General features: G+C 43.9%; 1 protein-coding gene across 1 annotated transcript in view; it reads left to right on the top strand.

The window, feature by feature from the left end:
- The window catches only part of LOC141114200 (plasma kallikrein-like), a 228,882-nt gene that overhangs the window by 144,079 nt on the left and 57,394 nt on the right, over positions 1–27,409 (top strand). The window contains exon 12 of the mRNA XM_073607743.1: positions 22,175–22,350. Within this exon, the coding sequence (XP_073463844.1) occupies positions 22,175–22,350 (176 nt within the window). The remainder of the gene's footprint in view (positions 1–22,174; positions 22,351–27,409) is intronic.

Raw genomic sequence — 27,409 nt, forward strand, 5'->3', positions numbered from 1 at the left:
AACTAAATTTACTGCAGGCATGTAATTTGTGTAAAAGTGTAAAAGTCAATGCATACAGATAATCACAAGTTGTCACTTCTTATAATACCATATGTTTTAGACTAGTTTCACACTGCTGCATCCAATTTTCAGAACAACTAGGATGCAACTTGGGTGTGGTTTGCATATTCTATGTCACCAAAATAGTTCTGGAATCACACCAAAGTAGAACATGGACCCTTTCCAAAAATGCACTGTGCTAAGTTGCATTAATGTGGACGGCACCATTGAAAACAAAGTGATTCTCTGTGCTCCACACTTCACATGCTGTATTAACGTGCTACTCTGTGCTCCTTCAGTGATCCCAATCCTGTCCCCTTCCACACTGGGACTCACCAGGTTATAAGAACCAGAAAAGATATGGATCCCTGCTTGTACCACTTCCTTCTGTTTCATCTCCAGTAAGCTGACTCATGCATAGGATAAAAATCCACAATAAAGGATCATTGCGGAACCATGAGTAATCTTCGGTGGGCAGAGTGAAATGCATTAAAGACGTGGCTTAATGGAGGTTCAGGCTGAGACTGCCATTCACTATCATTGATGTGAGGCACCTAGTCACTCTCCACCAATGCCTGGAGCATTGTCGAGCTTCCCTCACGGCTAGAACTCACTGCGGAAGACAAAGGACTTCATTCTCAAACAGCCTGAGCGGCTCACACACATCCTTGGTTCCCATTTTTATTCAAATCCCATAGAGATCATTCAAGAAAAACTGTAGCTACACTCACATGTTAATGTGCCTAAATTGGAACTCAGTAGGATCCAGCACTGTAATCACTTAGCCAGTTACCACTGCCCTGACTTCTGCAAGCAGTGTGCATTCCACCAGCCAGAACTGACGTCATCAGAAGTGACACCATTGGTTACATAACTCTGGCTTAACGCGTTTCACCATCATCAGCATTTTCAGGAAGCTGCAAAGCATTATAAAAGCACCTTCATTTTTTTAGAGACCTTAATTCACTTACATATTAACAACAGTATTCAGTCATGAACTCAATCAACAGAGGCACTCTCACCGCACTGATGATATAGTCAGCCAAGCTGTATGTGAGTCACCCTCTTGATAAAGTCATCATAGCATCATATTGATGGAATGCAGTTGGGGACGGACCCTAACAGTGTGTGCAGCCTCAGCTTACAGAGCAGAGGATATCCACATACAGCATGGTCAGCTGTATCATCAGTGCATCAGCCATCAAAAAATTACTGATTTTAACATGCATATGAAAAAATGTAAAATTGTCCTGGTAGACAAGTGGTAAGACCACCAAGTTCAGGATGGGGTAGAATAAATAAACTAAGATATTTGACATCATTAAAGAAGCACACTGAGCTATATTCCTTGTGGCCTTTAGTTAGCTGTCCAGTTCAATGTCAGCAGAGAAAGTTTGCATGTAACTTTTTAACATTAAGCCTGGCATGTCCATATATTAATCATATATTTACACTCTCCTGAAGAAGTGAATGTTTGCTCATAAAATGCCAAGACATTTACATTTCCAGTAAAGAATGATGCAATATATGCAGCTGGAATATGTTATTATGTAAAGCAACAAATATGTGGTAACTTGTATATAAGTGTCAGATTTTCACGTACCTGACCAATGAGCCCAATGGAGCAGAGGAAGGTCTCCCTTATGTGTCTGACTCGCGGCCCCTGGTAGTATGGACAGGAGGCACGGGAGTGCAGAGTTGTACAATGCCTGGCAGGTATTAGCAGGAGAGGCGGCTCTGGATCCCAGATGCAGAAGAGATGGTGACCAACTAGACAACAGACAGGCAGACAGGTACACTGGCAGAAGATGCTGAGCAGGAGCAGAGCAGACAGATCGGGTCACAGGCAGGGTCGGCAACAGGCGGGCAATGTGGTACAAAGGAGCAGATGGATTCAGAGTCAATGGCAGGCCGAGGTCAGGTGTGGGCAGTAGACAAAAGGATAATCCAAAGGGCAAGCCAGGTAGTCAGGAGATCAACGTTCAAGACAGATAACAGGAGCAGGGTCACAGAGAACTACAGATCAGACAGCACCGATCCATAGTGCACTGTCAGTTCAAATAGACTGATTGTCGCCAAGTGCCGCGCATGTCCGCGCACCCGCGCACACAAGGGCACGCGCACCCGCGTGCACAGGTGCATGGGCATTAGCGCGCACACGCGCCTGCACACCAGCGTGCATAAGAGCACGCGCACCGGCGCACACAGGCTCACACCAGAGCGGCCAGCATTGCGTCTACCATGGGAACTTTCCTGACAGTAGGATACTGTTTTGTGACAAACATTACCAGCCTTATAATACATTTATATGCTTTTTTGTATTGATGATAATTTTTATTCAAGATAAATAATAAATTATTAATTTTACAGTATTGAAATGGGTGTACTTTTAGCCCGGTCACACAAGTGCAACTTGTCATGAAATTTGATAGTTTCAAATCGCATGACAAGTCACATCCTATTGTCTGCATTGGATGTGGATGCGGAGTCGCACCGATTTTGAAGGTAGTTCCTGCACCACTTTCGTAAAGACATCAGCACCAAATGTCCTGTACTGATGCGTTTCGTCAAATGGGGCATTATCATTGGATGAAAGGCACCGGGGTGGGATATTTGGTGCTGACGTCTTGCTGCTGAGCAATTCTGGGTCCCCAGTGGCTCTCTATGTGAGTTGGATTTTGGACTTTATATCACTGGAATATTAAACCTACTACACTATGAAAAATCTGCCTGGGCTCCTGGTGAGCTTTATCTATCCTTAGTTGGATCTCGCTTAGAGGTGTCAGTGGGAGTTTATCACTGCAACTTATCCTGTGAGATTTCCATATATGCTGAAAGGCGTGCATGCTGCTGTAATGGCAGCCATTTGTTCTGGTGAGTTTGTAATTCACTTGATGGTGGTGGCTAGCTATCTGAACACAGATTGAGAAACATCTTCAGGATCACTGGAGTGGCTGCATAAAATTTATTTTTTTCACTTTTATGTCTTTGGACTATATACAATGCACTGACATTTCTGGACTTTTTATATATATTTTGTATGTTTCAGTCTAACCATTTTTTTTAATACACTCATTAATTTCACAGTAATACGTTTATGATTTAACTTTGTAAACAGAAGGAAGTAGCTGGGAGCTGGCATTTGCCAACAATTGAAATGGTATATTTTTTTTCTTTTGTAAATGTCAGTTTTGCTGTAGTAGGCTGTATACATAGTACAGATGTGCCACTTCATATTCAGGTTAAATACATTTTTTGTAGGGTACATGTCCCCCAGAGAAGTGCCCCCTGTGTCATTTGTTTGACATTGACAATCCCTTGGCTATTAGCCTAGAAAATGGCCATTACTGATTTCTTTGGTTCCCATTGACTTCAGTAGTGTTGAGGTTTGGCATCAGAACCTTAGTAATGTTCACTGAATTTGCCCTGAATCAAACCCAGGTATGTTCAACTCATCACTAGTGATTAAAACAGAAGTTCAGGAATAGCAAAATAAAAATAAAAAATCATACTCACCTAGATGACTGCAGCACTGATCCCGGCTGCATCTGTCCCCACCGGGTCTACCCTGAGAACCGAGCAACCAAACTCTGCTGATCTCTCAGTTCTCCCCTTCGGTCTGTGCAGAGAGTGGTGACTGTCACTCTCTGTAGAAGAGAACAAGAAGACCTGGACAGCCACAGATAAATCTGTCTTTTTATTCAAAATACAGGATCATGGGGTACAAAAAACATGACTGTGGGGTGGTACAAAAATTCTGCCGCGTTTCGCACTTACACCAAGTGCTTACTCATGTAAGCACTTGGTGTAAGTGTGAAACGCGTCAGATATTCTTGTTCTCTTCTACTTGCATCAGCATTTAACCAGCACCTGGGGCTCTTCTCTTCCTGGAGGTAATGAGACAAAAGCACTCTGGTTTAAGCCCCTCTTCGAGTGGAGGATTCCACATCATCTCGACTGTCATTCTCTGCTCTGCCCCTCCAGCACTCACTGGAGCGCTGGGCCGTGGAGGGGGTGGGAGGGGCTGGTTCAGGCTCTCAGCAGCATGCACAGAGGCTGAGATAGCTGCCAGTCCAGGCATCTGGGTGGATCTCGACTGTTCCCGAGCCTGGACTTGCTAAGTCACATCAGCCACAGGAGAGCAGAACAAACTGCACTCCTGTGATCCATAGAAGAAAGAGCTGCTAGGAGGAGTCAAAAGCAGTGGCTGATGGTGTTTTTTTGGGGAGGGAGTGGCAAATAATCCTATGCCGCCGCTGCCAACCCGGTCCCCCCCGGTCAGCCGGCCGGCCCATGAAGGTCACGGCCCCGCACTTACCCCATCTTGTGAGCAGTGCGGCCGGCGGTGTCAGCCTCCCTCCGGCTGTGGGCTGCTGGTTGGCTCGGTTCCGTCTTCTCCCTCCTCTCCTCCGTGTGTCTCTTCCCTCCTCCAGCTGGACAGTCAGATAGGATCTGCTTACGGCCAATCAGGGGACGAGTCTCATGACCTGCTTCCTGATTGGCCAAGAGGAGATTCAGTGTTACAATAGTGAATATTAATTCGCTATTGTAACACAACTGGGTGGGCTCAGAGCACAGTGCTCTGCGCCCTGAGACCACCCTCTTTTGAAGCCTATTAGAGTCGCTTGCTCTAATCACTTGCTTAAAACCCCCTCTCCCCCATTGAAATCCTGCATGTAGATCAGGGGGCCATACGCATAAATGGGGGGGCGCCCATGCGCCCCTAGTGGACGGGCCACCACTGGTCAAAAGTCATGCAGAGAGCACTCTGTGGGACACTGCAGACTCCACACAGTGACCTGTATTTTATGAATGGCTCTTGCAGACTCAGTATGGAGTAAAACATTATAGTGTTGAGTGTATATCGGACCGGCATTCACTGTCTGCTGTAAATAAATTGTTTCATGCTAATAAGCCTCCAGGGTAGATCGATGTCTTGGCACAGAGGATAAGGAAAAGATGAAAAATCAGGAAAGAAGCTGACAATCCTTAAACTATGGCACTTCAATGCCTATCTTCTGACTTATGAATTTACTAAATTTGGTAATAAGGTGTCATTACAGTAACATGCCATTAGAAAGGTTACAATTCCAGTGGCCATGTCTACATGGAAAGAAAACTATATTTACTCCATTATACAAAAATATTGTACAGGTAGCATATTACTTAAGATCCGTCTTTATCTTCAGTTTTTTGAAGATGACCACTGGCCTTATGCACCATCTTTTTCTTTGTTCTAGCTTCACGACAATGTGTTTACAACGTTGATTTACTTATTATTTATATGACGATGGCTGCAATTTGTTTGTTTGTAAACTGTAAACATCAAATGAACATTTTCATTCTTACTCTTGCAAGCAATATCTTTTATTTGTAAAATGTAAATGTCCACCACAAAAAGTGTGTAAAAATGACAGTTTGATATGTAATCCTCCAACTGTTTACCTGTTTAACCACTTGCCTGCTGGGCACTTAACCCCCGCCCAGACCAATTTTCAGCTTTCAGTGCTCTCACACTTTGAATGACAATTAGTCATGTAATACTGTACCCAAATGAATTTTTTGTCCCTTTTTTCATACAAATAGAGCTTTCTTTTGGTGGTATTTGATCACCTCTGGGTTTTTTATTTTTTGCGCTATAAATGAAAAAAAACGAAAATGTTGAAAAAAAAAACACCTTTTTCTTAGTTTTTGTGATAGAATTTTGCAAATTATTAATTTTTCTTCATAAATTTTGGCCACAATTTAAACTGCTACATATCTTTGGTAAAAATAACCCAAATTAGTGTATATTATTTGATCTGTGTGAAACTTAGAGAGTCTACAAGCTGTGGTGCAAATCATAAAAAATTGATCATACCTGATGTACTGGTGGCCTATCTCTGGTGAGGTTTTTGATGTTGTATTTTTTTTCCACAATTCTTTGCAAAATGAAATTTTTATTTATTTTTTTTTTTTTCCACAAAATTGTCATTGTAATTTCTCTCACATGGCATGTGTATAAAACAAATGACGCCCCAAAATACATTCTGTTACTCCTCCTAAGTATGACGATACCACATGTGTGAGCCCAATATTGAAATAACACCTTCAGGCATTCTAGGAGCATAAATTACACATCTCATTTCTCAACCACCAATTACATTTTTGAAGTCCCTGGAGCACCAGGACAATGGAAACGCCCACAAAATGACCCCATTTTGGAAAGCTAAAACCCCAACGTATAATATATGAGGCATAATCAGTCTTTTATAAGAAGAGTGTAGGAATTGCGCCAGCTCCTAAAGCAAACAAATTGAAGCAGCCGACACAACAATCTGACCTGTTGTAGATGTAAAAGTGATAATAAAGTGTGGCGCTAACGAATGGTGGGACACATGTTAATAGTCAAGTAACAGTGATCTCTATAGAGGAGTGTTAAAACTTGAAGTGTGTACTTATTAATTGAGTGGTAATTGTTTTGTAAAACATTCAAAAAGTATAAGAAATATATAGCAACAGTGAATGCTTAAGTGTGTGAAAAAAAAAAAAAAAAAAGGATAGTGAATACTCAATAGCAACCTATAAGTCAATAGAGGGACAATTGTGCATAAGGTACCATATTCAAAAGAGTAATACAACAAAATAGTTATACAAAGTATCACAGTATACTAAGTGTATAGCTCAGCAAAAATAATGTTCGTCTGGGCAAAAGCCAAAGAAAGGACGTCAGAGTCCCTAAAGAAGTGTAAGCATATATGGATACTGAAAGTCTGTTGTTAGATAGATGGAGTACTCATAGCTAGCCCCACAACCGTCTGGGCGTAGGCAGTCTTCATGTGAAGTGACTAAAGACTGTTAAAGGGATCCTTAAATACAGATGGATTCTTCACTCATGTAGATGGTCTCAACATAGAGAAAGAAAAGCAAAAGGATGCCCTTACCAGATAGGGTGGACTCACAGGCCCTTGGCGGTGAGTCAAGCGAGCTTGTACCGTCAAGCGGTATGGGGTGACGATCTGTAAGGAGATCTTGTGTAGAGTCTCGTCAGAAGTCATCAGATGGTATAACAAATCGGGATCAGGAGTCTCCAGGATTCGGCTTCGGTCACCGAGTGATCGTTTCCTCAGTGGCCCATCACATGAACGAGTAAAACAGAGGAAAAAAACTTCCGCATAGTGTAAATTCTTATTTATAAAAAGCGTTATAGCGTTTTATTAAGGAGTACTTTCCAAAAAGTTACAAGCGAGGGCAGTAAAAACTCGGCTCAAAGTAACAGAGTAATATAAAAAGGTATAAAAAGTAGTATAAAACAGCGCAGTGAGTAGTGGTGGGGTGTAATCATAAAAACCCGACGCGTTTTGCCTCCAAAGGCTTCTGCTGGGGTAGCATTTAATAAGTACACACTTCAAGTTTTAACACTCCTCTATAGAGATCACTGTTACTTGACTAGTAACATGTGTCCCACCATTCGTTAGCGCCACACTTTATAATCAGTCTTTTGAACAGTTCATTTTTTTCCAGAAGTTTTTGGAAAATGTGGGAAAAAAAATTAAAAAACGCTTTTTTTTTTTACAGAAAGTTGTCAATTTATAAGATATTTCCAGCACATAGCATGTACATAGCAAAAATGACACCCCAAAATACATTCTGCTACTCCTCCTGAGTATGGCGATACCACATGTGTGAGACTTTTACACAGCTCGCCACATACAGAGGTCCAACATGCAAGGAACACCATCAGGTGTTCTAAGGACAAATAGCATGCACATACCAAGAATTACACCTCAAAATACATTCTGCTGAGCAAACGGTAAACAAAAGATTACCTGTGGTTTTAGTAGCACAGTTGTCCACAGGAGGATAGCACTGGTCCAGGCAGCAGGCAGGGACTTGGTCAGCAAAAGTGAACGTAATTGTCCAGGCAACAGGCAGGAATACTGTTCATACTCAGTACAGGCAGCAGGCAGGGATACTCTCCGTATACAGTCCAGGGTCAGTGCAGGAAGGGATTGTCAGCAGTGCCAAAATATTGGTCCTGGCAGTAGGCAGGAACATGGTCCATATGGTGTGGTCAGTCCATGCGACAGGCAGCAGCATGATGGCATAGGTCCTACAGGCAGCAGGCAGAAGTAGGGCCTTGTTCAGGCCAGAATGGGGACAGGGGTAGAGGCTTCTCCCACCCAAATCTCTTTAAAGTCTCTGAGTCTCCAGACCCTAATCTAGGAATGAGAAAACAAAAAAAATGTTTTCTTCATCCAGAAAAACTATTCTGGAGCCCCTCACATATGTGAGACCCCTGTACTATGAATCTCACTAGTCCAGTGGCAGGGTACAAGATCAGTCCAAGAGGCAGGCAAAAAGCATGGTCAAACAGTCCAGGGTCAGTTCCAGATCAGGCAGAGGTATGTACAGAATAGGTAGGCAGAAGCGTGGTCGAATAATGAGCCAGGGTCAGTTCCAGATCAGGCAGAGGTATGATTGGTATAAATTGTTTGAAGCCCAGCATGCCAGTAAATTTGATAAGGGACTCATCCACACATATGTGTTGGTCTGGGGTAAACAACTGGGGGAAGATTTTCAGAAAAATAATTTAGTAGTGGGCGAATTTTATATAGTATATATAAATATATAAATACATTATATATATTATATATATATATATATATATATATATATATATATATATATATATATATATATATATATATATATATACATAGATAGATAGATAGATAGATAGATAGATAGATAGATAGATAGATAGATAGATAGATAGATAGATAGATAGATAGATAGATAGATAGATAGATAGATCTATCTATCTATCTATATAAATATATATATATATATATCTATATATATATATATATATATAGATATCTATATATATATATATATATAGATATATATATATATAGATATCTATATATATATATATATATATATAGATATCTATATATATATATATATATTATATTATATTATATTAAAGCTTATCAAAATTTAGGTCATTTCGGGGAAGGCACTGGGTATTATCATCATAGTGTAGGAATCTCATAAACCAGTGGCGTCACTAGGGTTGGTGTCACCCAGTGCCAAAAAAATTGGTGTCACCCCCCTCCACCAACTACCTCAGTACAGACCCCCCTCCACTAACTACAGACCCCACTCCATCAATAAAGCCCCCCTCCCTCAGTACAGACCCCCTTCCATCAATATAGACCCCCCCACTAAGTACAGACTCCCCTCCCTCAGTACAGACCCCCTCCATCAGTAGAGACCCCCGCTCAGTGCAGACCCCCTTTCCTCAGTATAGACCCCCCACTAAGTACTGACCCCCTCCCTCAGTACAGACCTCCCATCAGTACAGAAACCCTCCCTCAGTACAGAGTCTGCAGACCCCCCTCCATCAGTATCAACCTCCCACCTTAGTGCAGACCGCCCCATCAGTACATACACCCCCCCCAGTGCTGACCCCCATCAGTATAGAATCCCCCGTCAGTGCAGACTCCCCCATCAGTATAAAATCCCCCCTCAGTGCAGACCCCCCATCAGTATAGATTCCCCCCTCAGTGCAGAGCCCCCCATTTGTATAGAATCCCCCTCAGTGCAGAGCCCCCATTAGTATAGACATCCCCCTCAGTGCAGAGCCCCCCATTAGTATAGAATCCCCCTCAGTGCAGAGCCCCCCATTAGTATAGAATCCCCCTCAGTGCAGAGCCCCCCATTAGTATAGAATCCCCATCAGTGCAGCGCACCCCATTAGTATAGAATCCCCCTCAGTGCAGAGCCCCCCATTAGTATAGAATCCCCCTCAGTGCAGAGCCCCCATTAGTATAGAATCCCCCTCAGTGCAGAGCCCCCCATTTGTATAGAATCCCCCTCAGTGCAGAGCCCCCCATTTGTATAGAATCCCCCTCAGTGCAGAGCCCCCCATTAGTATAGAATCCCCCTCAGTGCAGCGCCCCCCATTAGTATAGAATCCCCCTCAGTGCAGAGCCCCCATTAGTATAGAATCCCCCTCAGTGCAGAGCCCCCCCATTAGTATAGAATCCCCCTCAGTGCAGAGCCCCCATTAGTATAGAATCCCCCTCAGTGCAGAGCCCCCCATTTGTATAGAATCCCCCTCAGTGCAGAGCCCCCCATTAGTATAGAATCCCCCCAGTGCAGAGCCCCCATTAGTATAGAATCCCCCAGTGCAGAGCCCCCATTAGTATAGAATCCCCCTCAGTGCAGCGCCCCCCATTAGTATAGAATCCCCCCCAGTGCAGCACCCCCCATTAGTATAGAATCCCCCTCAGTGCAGCGCCCCCCATTAGTATAGATTCCCCCCTCAGTGCAGAGCCCCCCATTTGTATAGAATCCCCCTCAGTGCAGAGCCCCCATTAGTATAGACATCCCCCTCAGTGCAGAGCCCCCCCATTAGTATAGAATCCCCCTCAGTGCAGAGCCCCCCATTAGTATAGAATCCCCCTCAGTGCAGAGCCCCCCATTAGTATAGAATCCCCATCAGTGCAGCGCACCCCATTAGTATAGAATCCCCCTCAGTGCAGAGCCCCCCATTAGTATAGAATCCCCCTCAGTGCAGAGCCCCCATTAGTATAGAATCCCCCTCAGTGCAGAGCCCCCCATTTGTATAGAATCCCCCTCAGTGCAGAGCCCCCCATTTGTATAGAATCCCCCTCAGTGCAGAGCCCCCCATTAGTATAGAATCCCCCTCAGTGCAGCGCCCCCCATTAGTATAGAATCCCCCTCAGTGCAGCGCCCCCCATTAGTATAGAATCCCCCTCAGTGCAGAGCCCCCATTAGTATAGAATCCCCCTCAGTGCAGAGCCCCCCATTAGTATAGAATCCCCCTCAGTGCAGAGCCCCCCATTAGTATAGAATCCCCCTCAGTGCAGAGCCCCCATTAGTATAGAATCCCCCTCAGTGCAGAGCCCCCCATTTGTATAGAATCCTCCTCAGTGCAGAGCCCCCCATTAGTATAGAATCCCCCCAGTGCAGAGCCCCCATTAGTATAGAATCCCCTAGTGCAGAGCCCCCATTAGTATAGAATCCCCCTCAGTGCAGCGCCCCCCATTAGTATAGAATCCCCCCCAGTGCAGCGCCCCCCATTAGTATAGAATCCCCCTCAGTGCAGCGCCCCCCATTAGTATAGAATCCCCCTCAGTGCAGAGCCCCCATTAGTATAGAATCCCCCTCAGTGCAGAGCCCCCCATTTGTATAGAATCCCCCTCAGTGCAGAGCCCCCCATTTGTATAGAATCCCCCTCAGTGCAGAGCCCCCCATTAGTATAGAATCCCCCTCAGTGCAGCGCCCCCCATTAGTATAGAATCCCCCTCAGTGCAGCGCCCCCCATTAGTATAGAATCCCCCTCAGTGCAGAGCCCCCATTAGTATAGAATCCCCCTTAGTGCAGAGCCCCCCATTAGTATAGAATCCCCCTCAGTGCAGAGCCCCCCATTAGTATAGAATCCCCCTCAGTGCAGAGCCCCCATTAGTATAGAATCCCCCTCAGTGCAGAGCCCCCCATTTGTATAGAATCCCCCTCAGTGCAGAGCCCCCCATTAGTATAGAATCCCCCCAGTGCAGAGCCCCCATTAGTATAGAATCCCCCAGTGCAGAGCCCCCATTAGTATAGAATCCCCCTCAGTGCAGCGCCCCCCATTAGTATAGATTCCCCCCTCAGTGCAGAGCCCCCCATTTGTATAGAATCCCCCTCAGTGCAGAGCCCCCATTAGTATAGACATCCCCCTCAGTGCAGAGCCCCCCATTAGTATAGAATCCCCCTCAGTGCAGAGCCCCCCATTAGTATAGAATCCCCCTCAGTGCAGAGCCCCCCATTAGTATAGAATCCCCATCAGTGCAGCGCACCCCATTAGTATAGAATCCCCCTCAGTGCAGAGCCCCCATTAGTATAGAATCCCCCTCAGTGCAGAGCCCCCATTAGTATAGAATCCCCCTCAGTGCAGAGCCCCCCATTTGTATAGAATCCCCCTCAGTGCAGAGCCCCCCATTTGTATAGAATCCCCCTCAGTGCAGAGCCCCCCATTAGTATAGAATCCCCCTCAGTGCAGCGCCCCCCATTAGTATAGAATCCCCCTCAGTGCAGCGCCCCCCATTAGTATAGAATCCCCCTCAGTGCAGAGCCCCCATTAGTATAGAATCCCCCTCAGTGCAGAGCCCCCCATTAGTATAGAATCCCCCTCAGTGCAGAGCCCCCCATTAGTATAGAATCCCCCTCAGTGCAGAGCCCCCATTAGTATAGAATCCCCCTCAGTGCAGAGCCCCCCATTTGTATAGAATCCCCCTCAGTGCAGAGCCCCCCATTAGTATAGAATCCCCCCAGTGCAGAGCCCCCATTAGTATAGAATCCCCTAGTGCAGAGCCCCCATTAGTATAGAATCCCCCTCAGTGCAGCGCCCCCCATTAGTATAGAATCCCCCCCAGTGCAGCACCCCCCATTAGTATAGAATCCCCCTCAGTGCAGCGCCCCCCATTAGTATAGAATCCCCCTCAGTGCAGCGCCCCCCATTAGTATAGAATCCCCCCCAGTGCAGCGCCCCCCATTAGTATAGAATCCCCCTCAGTGCAGCACCCCCCATTAGTATAGAATCCCCCTCAGTGCAGAGCCCCCCATTAGTATAGAATCCCCCTCAGTACAGCGCCCCCCATTAGTATAGAATCCCCTTCAGTGCAGAGCCCCCCCATTAGTATAGAATCCCCCTCAGTGCAGAGCCCCCATTAGTATAGAATCCCCCTCAGTGCAGCGCCCCCCATTAGTATAGAATCCCCCTCAGTGCAGCGCCCCCCATTAGTATAGAATCCCCCCCAGTGCAGCGCCCCCCATTAGTATAGAATCCCCCTCAGTGCAGCGCCCCCCATTAGTATAGAATCCCCCTCAGTGCAGAGCCCCCCATTAGTATAGAATCCCCCTCAGTGCAGAGCCCCCCATTTGTATAGAATCCCCCTCAGTGCAGAGCCCCCCATTAGTATAGAATCCCCCCAGTGCAGAGCCCCATTAGTATAGAATCCCCCAGTGCAGAGCCCCCATTAGTATAGAATCCCCCTCAGTGCAGCGCCCCCCATTAGTATAGAATCCCCCTCAGTGCAGCGCCCCCCATTAGTATAGAATCCCCCTCAGTGCAGCGCCCCCCATTAGTATAGAATCCCCCCCAGTGCAGCGCCCCCCATTAGTATAGAATCCCCCTCAGTGCAGCGCCCCCCATTAGTATAGAATCCCCCCAGTGCAGAGCCCCCATTAGTATAGAATCCCCCCAGTGCAGAGCCCCCATTAGTATAGAATCCCCCTCAGTGCAGAGCCCCCATTAGTATAGAATCCCCCTCAGTGCAGCGCCCCCCATTAGTATAGAATCCCCCTCAGTGCAGCGCCCCCCATTAGTATAGAATCCCCCCCAGTGCAGCGCCCCCCATTAGTATAGAATCCCCCTCAGTGCAGCGCCCCCCATTAGTATAGAATCCCCCTCAGTGCAGCACCCCCCATTAGTATAGAATTCCCCTCAGTGCAGAGCCCCCCATTAGTATAGAATCCCCCTCAGTGCAGAGCCCCCCATTTGTATAGAATCCCCCTCAGTGCAGAGCCCCCCATTAGTATAGAATCCCCCCAGTGCAGAGCCCCCATTAGTATAGAATCCCCCAGTGCAGAGCCCCCATTAGTATAGAATCCCCCTCAGTGCAGCGCCCCCCATTAGTATAGAATCCCCCCCAGTGCAGCGCCCCCCATTAGTATAGAATCCCCCTCAGTGCAGCGCCCCCCATTAGTATAGAATCCCCCCCAGTGCAGCACCCCCCATTAGTATAGAATCCCCCTCAGTGCAGCGCCCCCCATTAGTATAGAATCCCCCCCAGTGCAGCGCCCCCCATTAGTATAGAATCCCCCTCAGTGCAGCGCCCCCCATTAGTATAGAATCCCCCCAGTGCAGAGCCCCCATTAGTATAGAATCCCCCCAGTGCAGAGCCCCCATTAGTATAGAATCCCCCTCAGTGCAGAGCCCCCCATTAGTATAGAATCCCCCGCAGTGCAGCGCCCCCATTAGTATAGAATCCCCCTCAGTGCAGAGCCCCCCATTAGTATAGAATCCCCCCCAGTGCAGCGCCCCCCATTAGTATAGAATCCCCCTCAGTGCAGCGCCCCCCATTAGTATAGAATCCCCCCCAGTGCAGCGCCGCCCATTAGTATAGAATCCCCCTCAGTGCAGCGCCCCCCATTAGTATAGAATCCCCCCCAGTGCAGCGCCCCCCATTAGTATAGAATCCCCCTTAGTGCAGCGCCCCCCATTAGTATAGAATCCCCCCAGTGCAGAGCCCCCATTAGTATAGAATCCCCCAGTGCAGAGCCCCCATTAGTATAGAATCCCCCTCAGTGCAGCGCCCCCATTAGTATTGAATCCCCCTCAGTGCAGCGCCCCCATTAGTATAGAATCCCCCTCAGTGCAGAGCCCCCATTAGTATAGAATCCCCCTCAGTGCAGAGCCCCCCATTTGTATAGAATCCCCCTCAGTGCAGAGCCCCCCATTAGTATAGAATCCCCCCAGTGCAGCGCCCCCATTAGTATAGAATCCCCCTCAGTGCAGAGCCCCCCATTTGTATAGAATCCCCCTCAGTGCAGAGCCCCCCATTAGTATAGAATCCCCCTCAGTGCAGCGCCCCCCATTAGTATAGAATCCCCCTCAGTGCAGAGCCCCCATTAGTATAGAATCCCCCTCAGTGCAGAGCCCCCCATTAGTATAGAATCCCCCTCAGTGCAGAGCCCCCCATTAGTATAGAATCCCCCTGCACATGATGTCCACCCACATACTGTATGTAATGCATAAAGTTTATTACAGACCTCAGAACAGCGCGGACAGATGCACACAGCGGTGTGTGTCCCTCGGGCTCCTCCTCCTCCTGTGTGAAGTAAACAGAGATAAACAGAGAGGAGGGGGAGGCGGCTTCAGTCCGCTGTGCTGAGGGACACAGCACAAGCCGCAGCGGGCAGTGTAGCGGTGTGTGCCACTACCTACGGGTGTCACCCCTCTGGCGGGTGCCACCTGGTGCGGCCCGCACCCCCCCGCACCCACCTAACAACACCACTGTCATAATCACGAGATATCTGGTTCTGGGCATTACTGAGGAAAAGATGGGCATGTGGTGGATGGGGAGGGTTGACCAATATGAACGTAATTAATTTTTTTTGGTTAGTCCCATACAGAATGTGAGGCCCAAAAAAGTGTTAAACTCCTCCACTGTTAGGGCTCTCCCTCGTAGGGATGGGCATAATAGGATGTTGGGTTACTATGAATTGTTGTGAATACTATGAATTGTTGTGCATACAGGTTGCACTGGGCCACAATTGATGCTAGCATGTCCTCAGCAAAAATTAAATGGAAAAAATTTATCAGGGAAAAATTTTCTGTGTCCACCTAGACTCCTGGATGGGCAGTGAAAGGGGGAATGTTAGCTTCTCCTTAATTAGGAGAAAGCCACACGGGGTTCTGAATGGAATAGGGAAGGCTGGCATGGGACCTAATCCTTTAGGACTGAGGTGACACCCCACTGGTATGTGGCCTTTCTTGCCGAGGTACTGCGGTGCTGGTGGATGGCACTGCAGTGCTGGTGGATGGCACTGCGTTGCTGGTGGATGGCACTGCCTCCTTACCAAAATGCCTTTGTCTGGCAGGCAGACTGTCATCCTTCTCTGAGGCTGTCAGTGTTCCACTGCTTAGGAGAGGCTCGTAGTCAACGTCAGACTCAGAATCTGAAGGAGGAATCCAAAGCGGAGAGCTCCCTGTTGCTCTCGTCGGCCGCAAGAAAATTGTATGCCTCCTCGGCTGAAAATAATCTTCTAGACATTGTTGGTGATGACAGAAGGCACTGATGACATGTGACACTCATGACAAATGGCACTGACTATGTGACACTGATGACAGATGGATCTGATTACATGTGGCACTGATGACACGTGACACTAATGTGGCACTGATGACAGATGGCACTAATAGGTGGCACTGATGACACAAGACACTGATGTGGCACTGATGACAGATGGCACTGATACGTGGCACTGAGGACACGTGACACTGATAACAGATGGCACGTGACACTGACAGGTGGCACTGATGACAGATGGCACTGACATGTGGCACTGATGACAGATGGCACTGACAGATGGCACTGATACGTGGCACTAATGAGATGTGGCACTGATGACACGTGACACTGATAACAGATGGCACGTGACACTGACAGGTGGCACTGATGACAGATGGCACTGACAGGTGGCACTGATGACAGGTGGCACTGATGACAGATGGCACTGACAGATACTGTGGGCACTGTATTTCCTGTTGTTTTTTTTCACTGTTGGAACTCACAAGTTGCAGCACCGAAGCTCTCTCCTCACACGCGTTCTCTGTGTGAGGAGGGAGAGCCAGCAATGAGAGATGATCTCATATGTTTACACTTGAGATCATCTCTCATTAAACACGCTGACCGAGTGCTAAATGACCGCTGTGATTGCCCATTTAGCACGATCTGTGATTGGCTGTGTCCAAGGGACACAGCCAACACAGATTTTCCCCGGCGCTCGGAGAACGAGTAAACAGGAAGACATCCAGGGACGCCCGCGCTGTAGCTGTCTTTCGGCTATAGCGCGGGCGGAGAATGGCTAAATGTAAATAATGTCTGAAACTTTAGATTTTATAATTCTACCAAACTGCTTCACTTCATCAGTTTACTTAATACTATGTAATATTGAGCTGACCATAGCTAGGAGCAGTGTTAATTTTGACATCAAATTTAAATTTAGTTTTAGCCATAGTATTTTGAAGAAAAAGGCATTGTAGTTTTAGTCGTATTTTAGTCTTTTGACTAAAATGTCATTTTAGTTTTAGTCATATTTTAGTCGACTAAAATCTCCAGTACATTTTAGTCGACAAAAATCTCCATTTTCAGTTGTCTAAAATCGAATGGTTTTATTTAAATTTGAATGCATTATGAAGTGCCGGTTCACACAGGGGCGACTTGTCAGGCGACCTAGTCGCCTGACAAGTCACCTCCCGTTTTGTGCTACGGAACTGTTCTAATAGGAGCGACGCAAGTCGCTCCGACTTAGAAAAAGGTTCCTGTACTACTTTGGGGGCGACTTGCATAGACTTCTATGCAGAAGTCGTTTTGCAAGTCGCCTCGGAAGTAGTTTGCAGGTCGCCTCGCTGAGGCGACCTGCAAGTCGTGCCGCCCCTGTGTGAACCGGGGCTTAAGCATTTCTTTAGAATTGCCAAACTCAATATATACTCCTGGAGTAAAAATCTGATAACATGTTATTATGTAGGTTTTTAAGGTTTGAACATGCACTACAGACATAGATTTAGCCATTGCGATGTATACGTTTTATGCTTGTCAAAAAGCAATAAACAAATTTATTGCTTTTTGACAAGCAGAAGTGCAACTTGAAAATATAAAAAAAAAAAAAAGAAACTGTAAACTCCTATTGGCTGTAATGCCATTGCAAATATTACCTGAATATATTACCAACATTAAATATTAAGAAAAAAAATAAGAAAAGCCTTTTTCTTTTTTTTTTTTACTTTTAGCAGCTTAGTAGATGCCCCCTACATATTCTTATATGGTAGTGCAATAATGCAGTGTTTATTTTGATGTCACATTTCAATTTAGTTTTAGTCATAGTCTTTTGACTAAAATGCCATTTTAGTTTTAGTCATATTTTAGTCTTTTGACTAAAATGCCATTTTAGTTTTAGTTGCATTTTAGTGATCTCAATTGTTTTAGTTTTAGTCATATTTTAGTAGACTAAAAAAGTATTAATTTAGTCAATGAAAATTTTTTAGTCAACTAAATTAACACTGGCTAGGAGGCATGTAGGCGCCCTCTAGCTGCCAGTTGTGATCACACCCTCCAGTTGGGGCCCAAGATAAAACTGACACACCCAAAACATGGGGGTCTAGGTGACTTGATGCATGCTGTACTGAGCAAAATTTATAATCCCACCACTAAGAGAATGGCCACTTTCCAAAACCATCTCAGCTTCAAGGCCAATTAGGTTTACACTTCCCATGAAAAAGTATTACTTTGACTTTGCACATTTCCTACACAAATCACTTGATTCCGAAGAAATATTTTGTCAGACATGAGACATTATGGTGGCTTAAATGAAAGTTTACTGTAGTATTAAAATAAATTACCGTATATACTCGAGTATAGGCCGACCCGAATATAAGCCGAGGCACCTAAATTTACCACTAAAAACTGGGAAAACATATTGACTCGAGTATAAGCCTAGGGTGGTAAAATGCAGCAGCTACTGGGTAAACAATGCCCATCTGCAGCCTCACCATGCCCATATGCAGTCTAATTGTGCCCATTTGCAGCCTAATTGTGCCCATCTGTAGTCTCACTGTGCCCATCTGTAGTGTCACTGTGCCCATCTGCAGCCTTTCATTACTAAAACAGCGTGTGTAACAGCTTGTCTCCCACTGTGTTATGCAGTCTGTTTGGCTATCTATTGTAACAAAGCCCCGCCTCCTCCTCATCTCTGATAGATGGAACGCTGATACAGTTTCCCAGCATTGTATCAGTGTTCCTCTAGCACGGACGAGGAGGAGGCGGGGCCGAACAGACTGCAAAACACAGCGGGAGACACACGCTGTTACACACACTGTTTTAGTAATGAAAGGTGCGGCTCACTCGAGTATAAGCAGATTAGGGTTTTTCAGCAAAAAAATGGGCTGAAAAACTTGGCTTATACTCGAGTATTTACGGTAAATAGTTGCAACTTATTTCCTAATAAGTCCATATGATTGACAAGAGAGTCTAGAACAAGTGGCAACATTAGTCCAGAGTAATGTCTTCTCAAAATCCAAGGTACATAGTTTAAACATGCTCAACAGGGCTTTAAGAAGAAAATACACATAAAACGAATTAGCGCAAATCATAAAACATATGCAGCGTATATATATATATATATATATATATATATATATATGCAAGCTGAACACCACAGGTAATTTTCATGATACTGCTTCACAAATATATACTGTATACACAAAGTACAGCACATATATCATAAGAAATAACATAAATTAAAGGAAAAAAGTCCAAGGTAATCTCCTGTGTGAGTCAGATATCACCAACCCATGAGATGATAAGCTCCACCTCCCGTATGTGTTATGTCCTGGGCAGGGCTTCCTGGGCGGGGATGAAGTCCCGCCCAGGACGTAACATGTATGGGAGGTGGAGCCATTTGGATGGCATCACCCGCGGCTATCCCGAGATCATTTTGGATTGTATGTCATATGTACTATCAGTCTGCTTCTTTTGCTAGTTCGTATGTGATCCTGTCCTGTTTTCCCCCCAGAGGGGAAGACTTTGTATTACTTTCCTGTTCATTCAGGAGTCATATTTGTACAGTGAGAGGCTGATTTGTCTTTTGGCGGCGGGATCAAGCATATCAGCCACTTTCATGCTGAGTTTATCATCATTCACATGGATTGGTGACATCTGACTCACACTGGAGATTACCTTGGACTTTTTTCCTTGAATTTATGTTTTTTTGTATGATATATGCACTGCACTTTGTTATATATATAGAGAGAGATTTCTATAAGGAGTATAACAGTCCTAGCTCAGGACTATGAATTAACTCTTAGTCATCAAGCCAGACCAGAAATGCCCCTACCCTGGACTCCAAGGGGAAAGCATTCTCGGTCATCACATCCTCCAAGGCTGCTGTAGTTATGTACAGCAATGTGTTTGTAAGGCTATGGTGCTGCTCCCTCTGTTTCTGACTCTAACAAAAGGAAAGGGCAATGTGTCTCTCCTATATTGGTGTACCAGTCACACGTGCTCTCTCTTCCAGGCTTGAATAGGAACACCCCACAGGTTTTACAGTGGACTCAGGGACTGGCATCTTTCATTCCATCTGGATATAGAATGAGGTGCTTCAAAAATATTTCTTTGGTTGTGCACATACTTGCATTTGCTTTAGGGGTTTACTACACATATCACTTGACTCTGAAGGAAAAATGTAGTCATTCACGAGACATTGTGGTGGCTTAAATTAACTTTTACTGTAGTATTAAAATGGATTACAAGTAAATATTTGCAAAGTGTTTGCTATAATTCCATGCGATTGCAAATAAAGTCTAACACAAGTGGCACTATTAGTCCCAAGTTATGCCATCTTAGACCAAGGTACATGGTTTAAACACTCCTAAAAGAGCTATATAAGAGGTATAAAAGTCAGGTCAAACTGCTCAGGATGAGTTGCTGGGAAATGTGTGACATGTTTTCGTCCCCATAAATGGCAAATCCTTGACATATTGCTGTATAAGGAGCTGGGGTTAGAGCAGGCTGGAGTTTTTTTTATGGGCAGCCTTAGATGCAAATGAATACACCTTTTTTTTTATTAACAACCTTAGGGTACATTATATTCATTGCTATGGCTCTAGCATAACTGGAAATGTAACCATGTTTAGAGATGTTAATCATAAAACATTGTTTTGTGTCTCATAAGTGATCCTGCATAACTATTGAGAAACATAGACATAATCCAATTGGCAAAACACTATGTGCAATAAACCTTGCTTACTTCACACCGCATAAAGACACTAATGCAGCGTACACACAAGCGGGTTTTCCATTGGAAAAATCTTGGATTGTTTTTCCGATGGAATTCCACTCAAGCTTGGGTTGCATACACACGGTCACACAAAAGTTTGCTGAACTTATGACCATCAAGAACGCGGTGACGTACAACACTACGATGAGCCGAGAAAATGAAGTTCAATGCTCCCGAGCATGCGTCGAATTGTTTCCGAGCATGCGTAGGAATTTTGCGCGTTGGAATGTGTACAGACGATCGGAATTTCCGATCGCAACTTTTTCCGACCAAAAAATTGAGAACCTGCTCTCAATCTTTTGCTGGCTGGAATTCGGCCAGCAAAAGTCTGATGGCGCATACACACGGTTGCATTTTCCAAAAGCTCTCATCGGTCTTTTGCTGGCCGAATTTCCGATCATGTGTACCGGGCATCAGGGCCAGTGTCAACAGGCTCTTGTTCGCTTCAAGTATTCAAGTCTATGGAAATGCAAAAACCTGCTTGGAGTAGGTTAATGCAGGTCAGAAGGAGGTCAAAAGCACTTATCAATTAATTCTCAATGAGCTCAGAAGCATTTTAAACTGAAGTCAAACAGTTGCTATCAAACAAGCCCAAAACCCATTGACACACGTCCCAATGCTATTCTTAGTTGGATTCTTAGTTGATTTACATAGCATACTTATTCCAAAAACAAAAAAAGAGGTTGATAACTTGCAGTTGACAACAAAACTTGTTCCAGCCACAGATGAATTGTGATCACCCAACATAACATTGCTTTAAGGCCTGCCCTTTAGAACAGACATTCAGCTAACCAAGAATCACTAATACCGCATACGCACGGTCAGATTTTCTGATGGGAAATGTTGGATGTGAGCTTGTTGTCTGAAAGTCCGACCGTGTGTATGCTCCATCGAACATTTGCTGTCAGACTTTCCGCCAACAAATGTTTGATAGAAGGTTCTCAAATTTTCTGGCAACCAAACTTTGTTGTCAGAAAGTCTGATCGTGTGTACGGGGCATAAGAGCATCAATCATTTTTTCAAAGGCAAGGTAAAGCCTGTCACTATTGCTGTGACAATAGCAATAAAAGGTGGAAAGGTCTTCAGAAGGCTGCAACTCCACCGGCTGTTTCATTTAACCACAGTAAGCTACCCACCTTTAGTCCCACCACCTTTAGGCTAGCCATTCACTCTTAACTCCCTTAAATCATTTATGGAACCCGTGCCATGAAAATTATGCTTTGTGCTCTGGAAAAGTAGGGCAGTATTGTTTTCAGGCTAAGTCAGGTTACTTTACCAACATCCTCCAAAGATACTTCCTTTCCCTTCTGCCATTTCCATATCCATAAGCATGCATGGTTTTAAGATCTCAATATAAAAGATGATTTGATTGTTAGATCCTTCACATTAATATAATAATGATTTGTATGTAGCTAAGTGTTTAAATATCTTTGGTATGCGATACTAGAGGTTTTCAGGGGGTTAATATAAAAGTAATTAATTTATAGCTTTTTCTTTTGTATCTTCCTTTTGTGTCTAGGTGGCGCCTCCCTAGATTTTGGATAGTTTACAGTGGCATCACAAAACTGTCAAACATCACTTCATTTACAACCAGGTCTGAAATTGAACAAATTATAATTCATCCACATTATACTGGTGCAGAAAATGGTAGTGATATAGCACTGCTAAAACTAAAGACACCCATAACATACAACGGTAAGCATTTTAGTTCAGATAAATAAGACTTCGACATAAGTAATAAAATCAATCCAAAGCAAACATGTATATACTTGGATATAGGTCAATTTCTTAAATCTTCCTGTTTGTTTCATCCATACCTGCACAGTATATTTTTTTAAAGTAGGTTATATATACTATTTGCTTTCTCAGATTGTTGCACACATTTTTCAATTGTAGCATATTAATGAATTGATTTTATACTGTATTTATCAGATCTGTGTTTTTGTTTTTAGTTTATTATTTTTTTTCCCCGTTATTCATACAGTGTCTTATGGAATGATAATGATGATGTAGGTGTCTATCTACACAAATCTTGTGAATATTTCTCAGTATGTAAAATATCATGAAAGAAAAAAAAATTGTAGCTCAAAAGGCACCCGCCCTATACGATCTTGCAGGTGCTGGCTCTGCTCAAATTAGGAAGAAAGGAAAAATCCTGGACGGCCGTACACCGCTGACGGCATCTTTATTGAAAGATTAAAATCCAAAAACAGTCATATCTTATGCATAGAAAACAGGGGAGAACAGCTAACGCGTTTCACATCACAGCAGATGCTTAGTCATAGCTGAATAAGCAAGGTCTGATCATATGTATATATGGAGCTGATGAAAAATAGACAGCCAATCAAATGTAAAGTAATGTTGGAAAAAACCTCCCCAAAGAATCAGACCTTGTTAATGCCAAAATGAATTGCACCTGCAGGGGAGAAGCAAAGAGCTAGCAACTACAATCAATTTAAATTAATGAAAAAATAGAAAGATATATATGTATATGTAGTTATAAGCTTAATGCAGCTACCCCATGTAATACAATCAAAGGCTAAAAAAAATCTGAAATAATAAAGAAAAAAGTATGATAAATAATGATACAAAAACAAATGCGGACATAAAACGTCATAAAACAACTATAAACAAGATCAAATTAATCATCATGAAGACCTGCAAAAGATTTGATATTAATCATCATACAAGAAGTCAAAAAAGGATACATACTAAATACCATCACAGATATAAAACATTTCCATGTATAAAATTAAAATTGACCATTGGAACATGATTATTATTAAGAAAGAGGTTTTTTTTTTTTTTTTCTTTTTTTTTTTTTTTTTTTTTTTTTTTTCTTTTTGCCACATCAGCGAGAGGGTGTATCATGGGAGTCACTTTTTTTTTTTCAAGTTGACGCTCAAGAAAAAAATACCTCCCTTTTCCATCACATCATTATGGCTTTAAAGTATTGCATTGATTGGGGGATTACTCAACATACCTGATCCATTTTTACAACCCTCCCCCCACTATCCCACTATACCAACATACGCCATTAATTCCATACCAACCCCTCTCCCCCATCCCTTACCTCCCTCCCTAACCCCCCCCCCCCCCGAGACCGTACTCCCTCATGCCTCCTGTTTTTTTTTTTTTTTTTTTTTTTTTTTTTTTTTATATATTATTATGTACTATTATGTTCTTTAGGGCGCCCTCACGACAACCATATCTCAGCTGCTTTGAGAGAAATTCTGAATTTTTCCCAATCTCCCCACTTGGACCTAAACGCCTCCATTTTCGTCCCCTCACTGAACCTTAGATATTCCATATCCTGTGTCTCGTTTATTTTATTGAACCATTCCCTCATGGTTGGCCTTTCTTTTCTGTTCCAGCTAATGGGGATTAGGCTCTTAGCTGCATCAATAAGGTGAGGGAGGAGTGATCTGAGGTAGGCCTTAGTGTGCATCTCGCTCAGGTGGAACAGAAGGACCCTGGGGTCCCTTGGCAAATCATGTTTAGTAATCTCTTTAATGTATTTTCTAATCTCATCCCAGAAAGTCGCTATCTCCGGACACGACCACCACACATGGGCCATCGTCCCAATTTCGCCACATCCCCTCCAGCATAGCCGAGACCTATCCTTATCAATCCTATGCATCTTATCCGGGGTCATATACATTCTGGTTAAACACTTGTAATTTAACTCTAGGACTTTATAGTTAACTGACGTGGTCAAAAGACGCTTTACTAACAGATCCACTTCTGTCTCTGCAAATATTAAACCTAGCTCCTTCTCCCATTTACTTATACAGGGCAGAATATCTATTCTCTTCAACTCGACCAATATCTTATATATTCTAGAGAAACCGCTTTTTTTGTTCCGTTCTACGCATATTTTCTCCAATGGGAGTAGACTATTCATTGTTCTAATGGGTTGCGGTAAGGATGCTATGAAGTGTTTTAACTGAGCGTAACGCCATGGGCTAATGATCATCCTGTCTCCTCTTTTCTTGAGCTCCTGCATTGAACAGATTTTCCCCCGGTCCATTACATCTCTTAACTGCAAGTTCTCGTCTAGTAGCCATTTCCCAAACCATTCTTCCTTTCCCGGTGGGAAGTAATCTACTTCCTTCAGTGACATTAGTGGTGAGTTGTATTGCCAATGTTCCCTTTTATGGACCCTATCCCATACTCCAAGTGCATGTCTAGTGATTTCGTGCATTTTTGTGTCTTGTTTTCTTAATTTTGGTGCGTACCATATTATTTTGTGAAGTTTTATCTTACTAGTACTGTTTTCAATTTCTACCCATTGTTTATCTTTGTTTTTAAACCAATCTATTACCCTCCCCAGTGCAATAGCTTCATAATATTTACTGATATCAGGTGCTCCCCATCCCCCTTTGTTTTTGGTGTTTATTAATTGGTCGTATTTTATCCGTGGGGTTTTCCCTTTCCATATAAATTTTAGAATCATTGAGTGCATCCTCTTAAGGTAACTAGACGGAAGAGCCACTGGGAGCATTTGCAATGTGTATGTAATTTTTGGTAATATAACCATTTTAAGTGCACTAATTCTACCCGACCACGACAGTTGCCCCTGTTGTAATCTCTTTAGTCCTACTTTAACCTCATTTAAAAGCGGGATATAGTTGACCTGGAATAGCTCTTCTACTGATGGTGTAATTTTGATTCCTAGATATTTTAAGGCTTCCCTCTCCCACCTAAAGGGATAATATTTTTGATAAGCGGAGTCACTTGTCTTTTTTGGGTTGATGTCTAGAACTTCTGATTTGGCGGTGTTTACTTTAAAATTGGACAGTTTCCCATACTCTTCTAATGTAGCTAGGACGTTCGGGAGGGAAATTCTTGGATTGGTTATATAAAGAAGGATATCGTCCGCAAAAGCAGCGAGCTTATACTCGATTCCCCCTATGTTGACCCCGCCAATATCCGGGTCCTGTCTAATCCTGGCAAGGAGGGGCTCCAGAACCATCAGGAAGAGCATTGGGGAGATTGGACACCCCTGTCTTGTGCCATTGTACATACTGAAAGGCTCGGATAAGATCCCGTTTATTTTTACTCTCGCCGATGGTTTTGAATAAAGCGCCTTTATCCAGCTACAGATCCTCTCCCCATAACCTACTTGTTTGAGAGTTTCTATCATGAAGTCCCAGTCTACTCTATCAAATGCTTTTTCAGCATCTATAGATAGCAGTAGACCTGGGACTCCACTCTCTTTAATTTCCTGGGTTATCAGTAGCGTCTTGATACTATTGTCCCTTCCTTGCCTACCTGGTATGAACCCCACCTGATCAGGATGGATAATGTTTTTAATTATTTGTTTCACTCTACCCGCGATAACTTTTGCAAAGATTTTTGTGTCATTGTTTAGGAGGGATATAGGCCTAAAGCTAGAGCATAGTGTGTTGTCCTTACCCTCCTTGTGGATGAGCACTATAATGGCTGCCAATGCATCTCTACTCATCTCCCCTCTCTTTCCTATCTCATTTAAATAGGTACATAATTTTGGTACTAACTGCTCTTGATATTTCTTATAATATAATACCGTCAGCCCGTCCGGGCCAGGGCTCTTTCCTGTCTGGGTCTCCTTAATAGCTTTCCTTACCTCAACCTCTGTAATGGGGGCATCTAGCACGAGACTCTCATCTTTTGTTATCTTAGTCATCCCCGTATCTTTTAGGTAGTTAATTATTTTTTCTCGCTTTTGCTCTCTTATTATATCGTTATCCTTTATATTTATTGAGTAGAGCTCCCCATAGAATTCCTGGAAGGTTTGTGCTATATCCTTATCCTTATGTTTATATTCTCCTGATTTCGTCTTTATCTTATCGATATAGTTTTTGTTTTTCTTTTTACACAATGCCCTAGCCAGCACCCGGCCTGGTTTATTCCCAGATACATATCTCTCTTTTTTGACTAAATTGAATTTCTTACGATTTTCTGCCTCTATCTGTTGTCTCAAGGCCTCCCTGGCCCCATGTAGTTTTCCCAAGGTCCCTCCATCCCCTGCATCTTTATGCTGCCTTTCTAGTTTTTTGACTTCTTCCTGGAGAGTGCTCAAGATTTTTTTCTGCCTTCTTTCTTTCTCCACCCCCGCCTTTATTATTATCCCCCTAATATATGCCTTGTGGGCCTCCCATACCATTGCTTCTGATACTTCTTCGGAGGAATTGATTCTAAAATAGAATTCCAGTTCATCATTTATTAATTTGTCTATTTCCTTATCATGGAGGAGATCTTCATTTAGTCTCCAATTATGAAACGGGGGAGATTGCTTGTTTTGCTTAATCCGTAATATCACCGGGGCGTGGTCCGAAAATGTTATGGAGCCAATATTTGTACTTTCGACCTCCTCTAAATATCTGTGGTCTGTGAGAAAATAGTCAAGTCTTGAGTACGTCGCGTGCACGGGGGAATAGTATGTATAATCCAATATTGTTTGATGTTGCATCCTCCAAACATCAACTAGTTGAAGCTGATGTAGTTTTTTTTTGAGCTTGTTCAACCAAACCCCTCCAGTCCCCCGTGCACGTGACGCACTATCCCTGCCCGGTTCAAGGCATAAGTTCAGATCACCTGCTAGAACCGTCCTCCCTCTCCTGAAACCCTCTAGCTTCAGTAAGGCTCCGATTAGATATTTACTTGGGTTGTTATTTGGGCAATAAATATTAGCTAGTGTATATAACTCGCCATTAAGTTTTCCCCTCAAAATTAGTAATCGGCCTTCAGGGTCTGACAATCTCTCCTCAAT

Source organism: Aquarana catesbeiana, linkage group LG01, assembly GCF_042186555.1.
Source record: "Aquarana catesbeiana isolate 2022-GZ linkage group LG01, ASM4218655v1, whole genome shotgun sequence".
NCBI classification, from domain to species: Eukaryota; Metazoa; Chordata; class Amphibia; order Anura; family Ranidae; genus Aquarana; species Aquarana catesbeiana.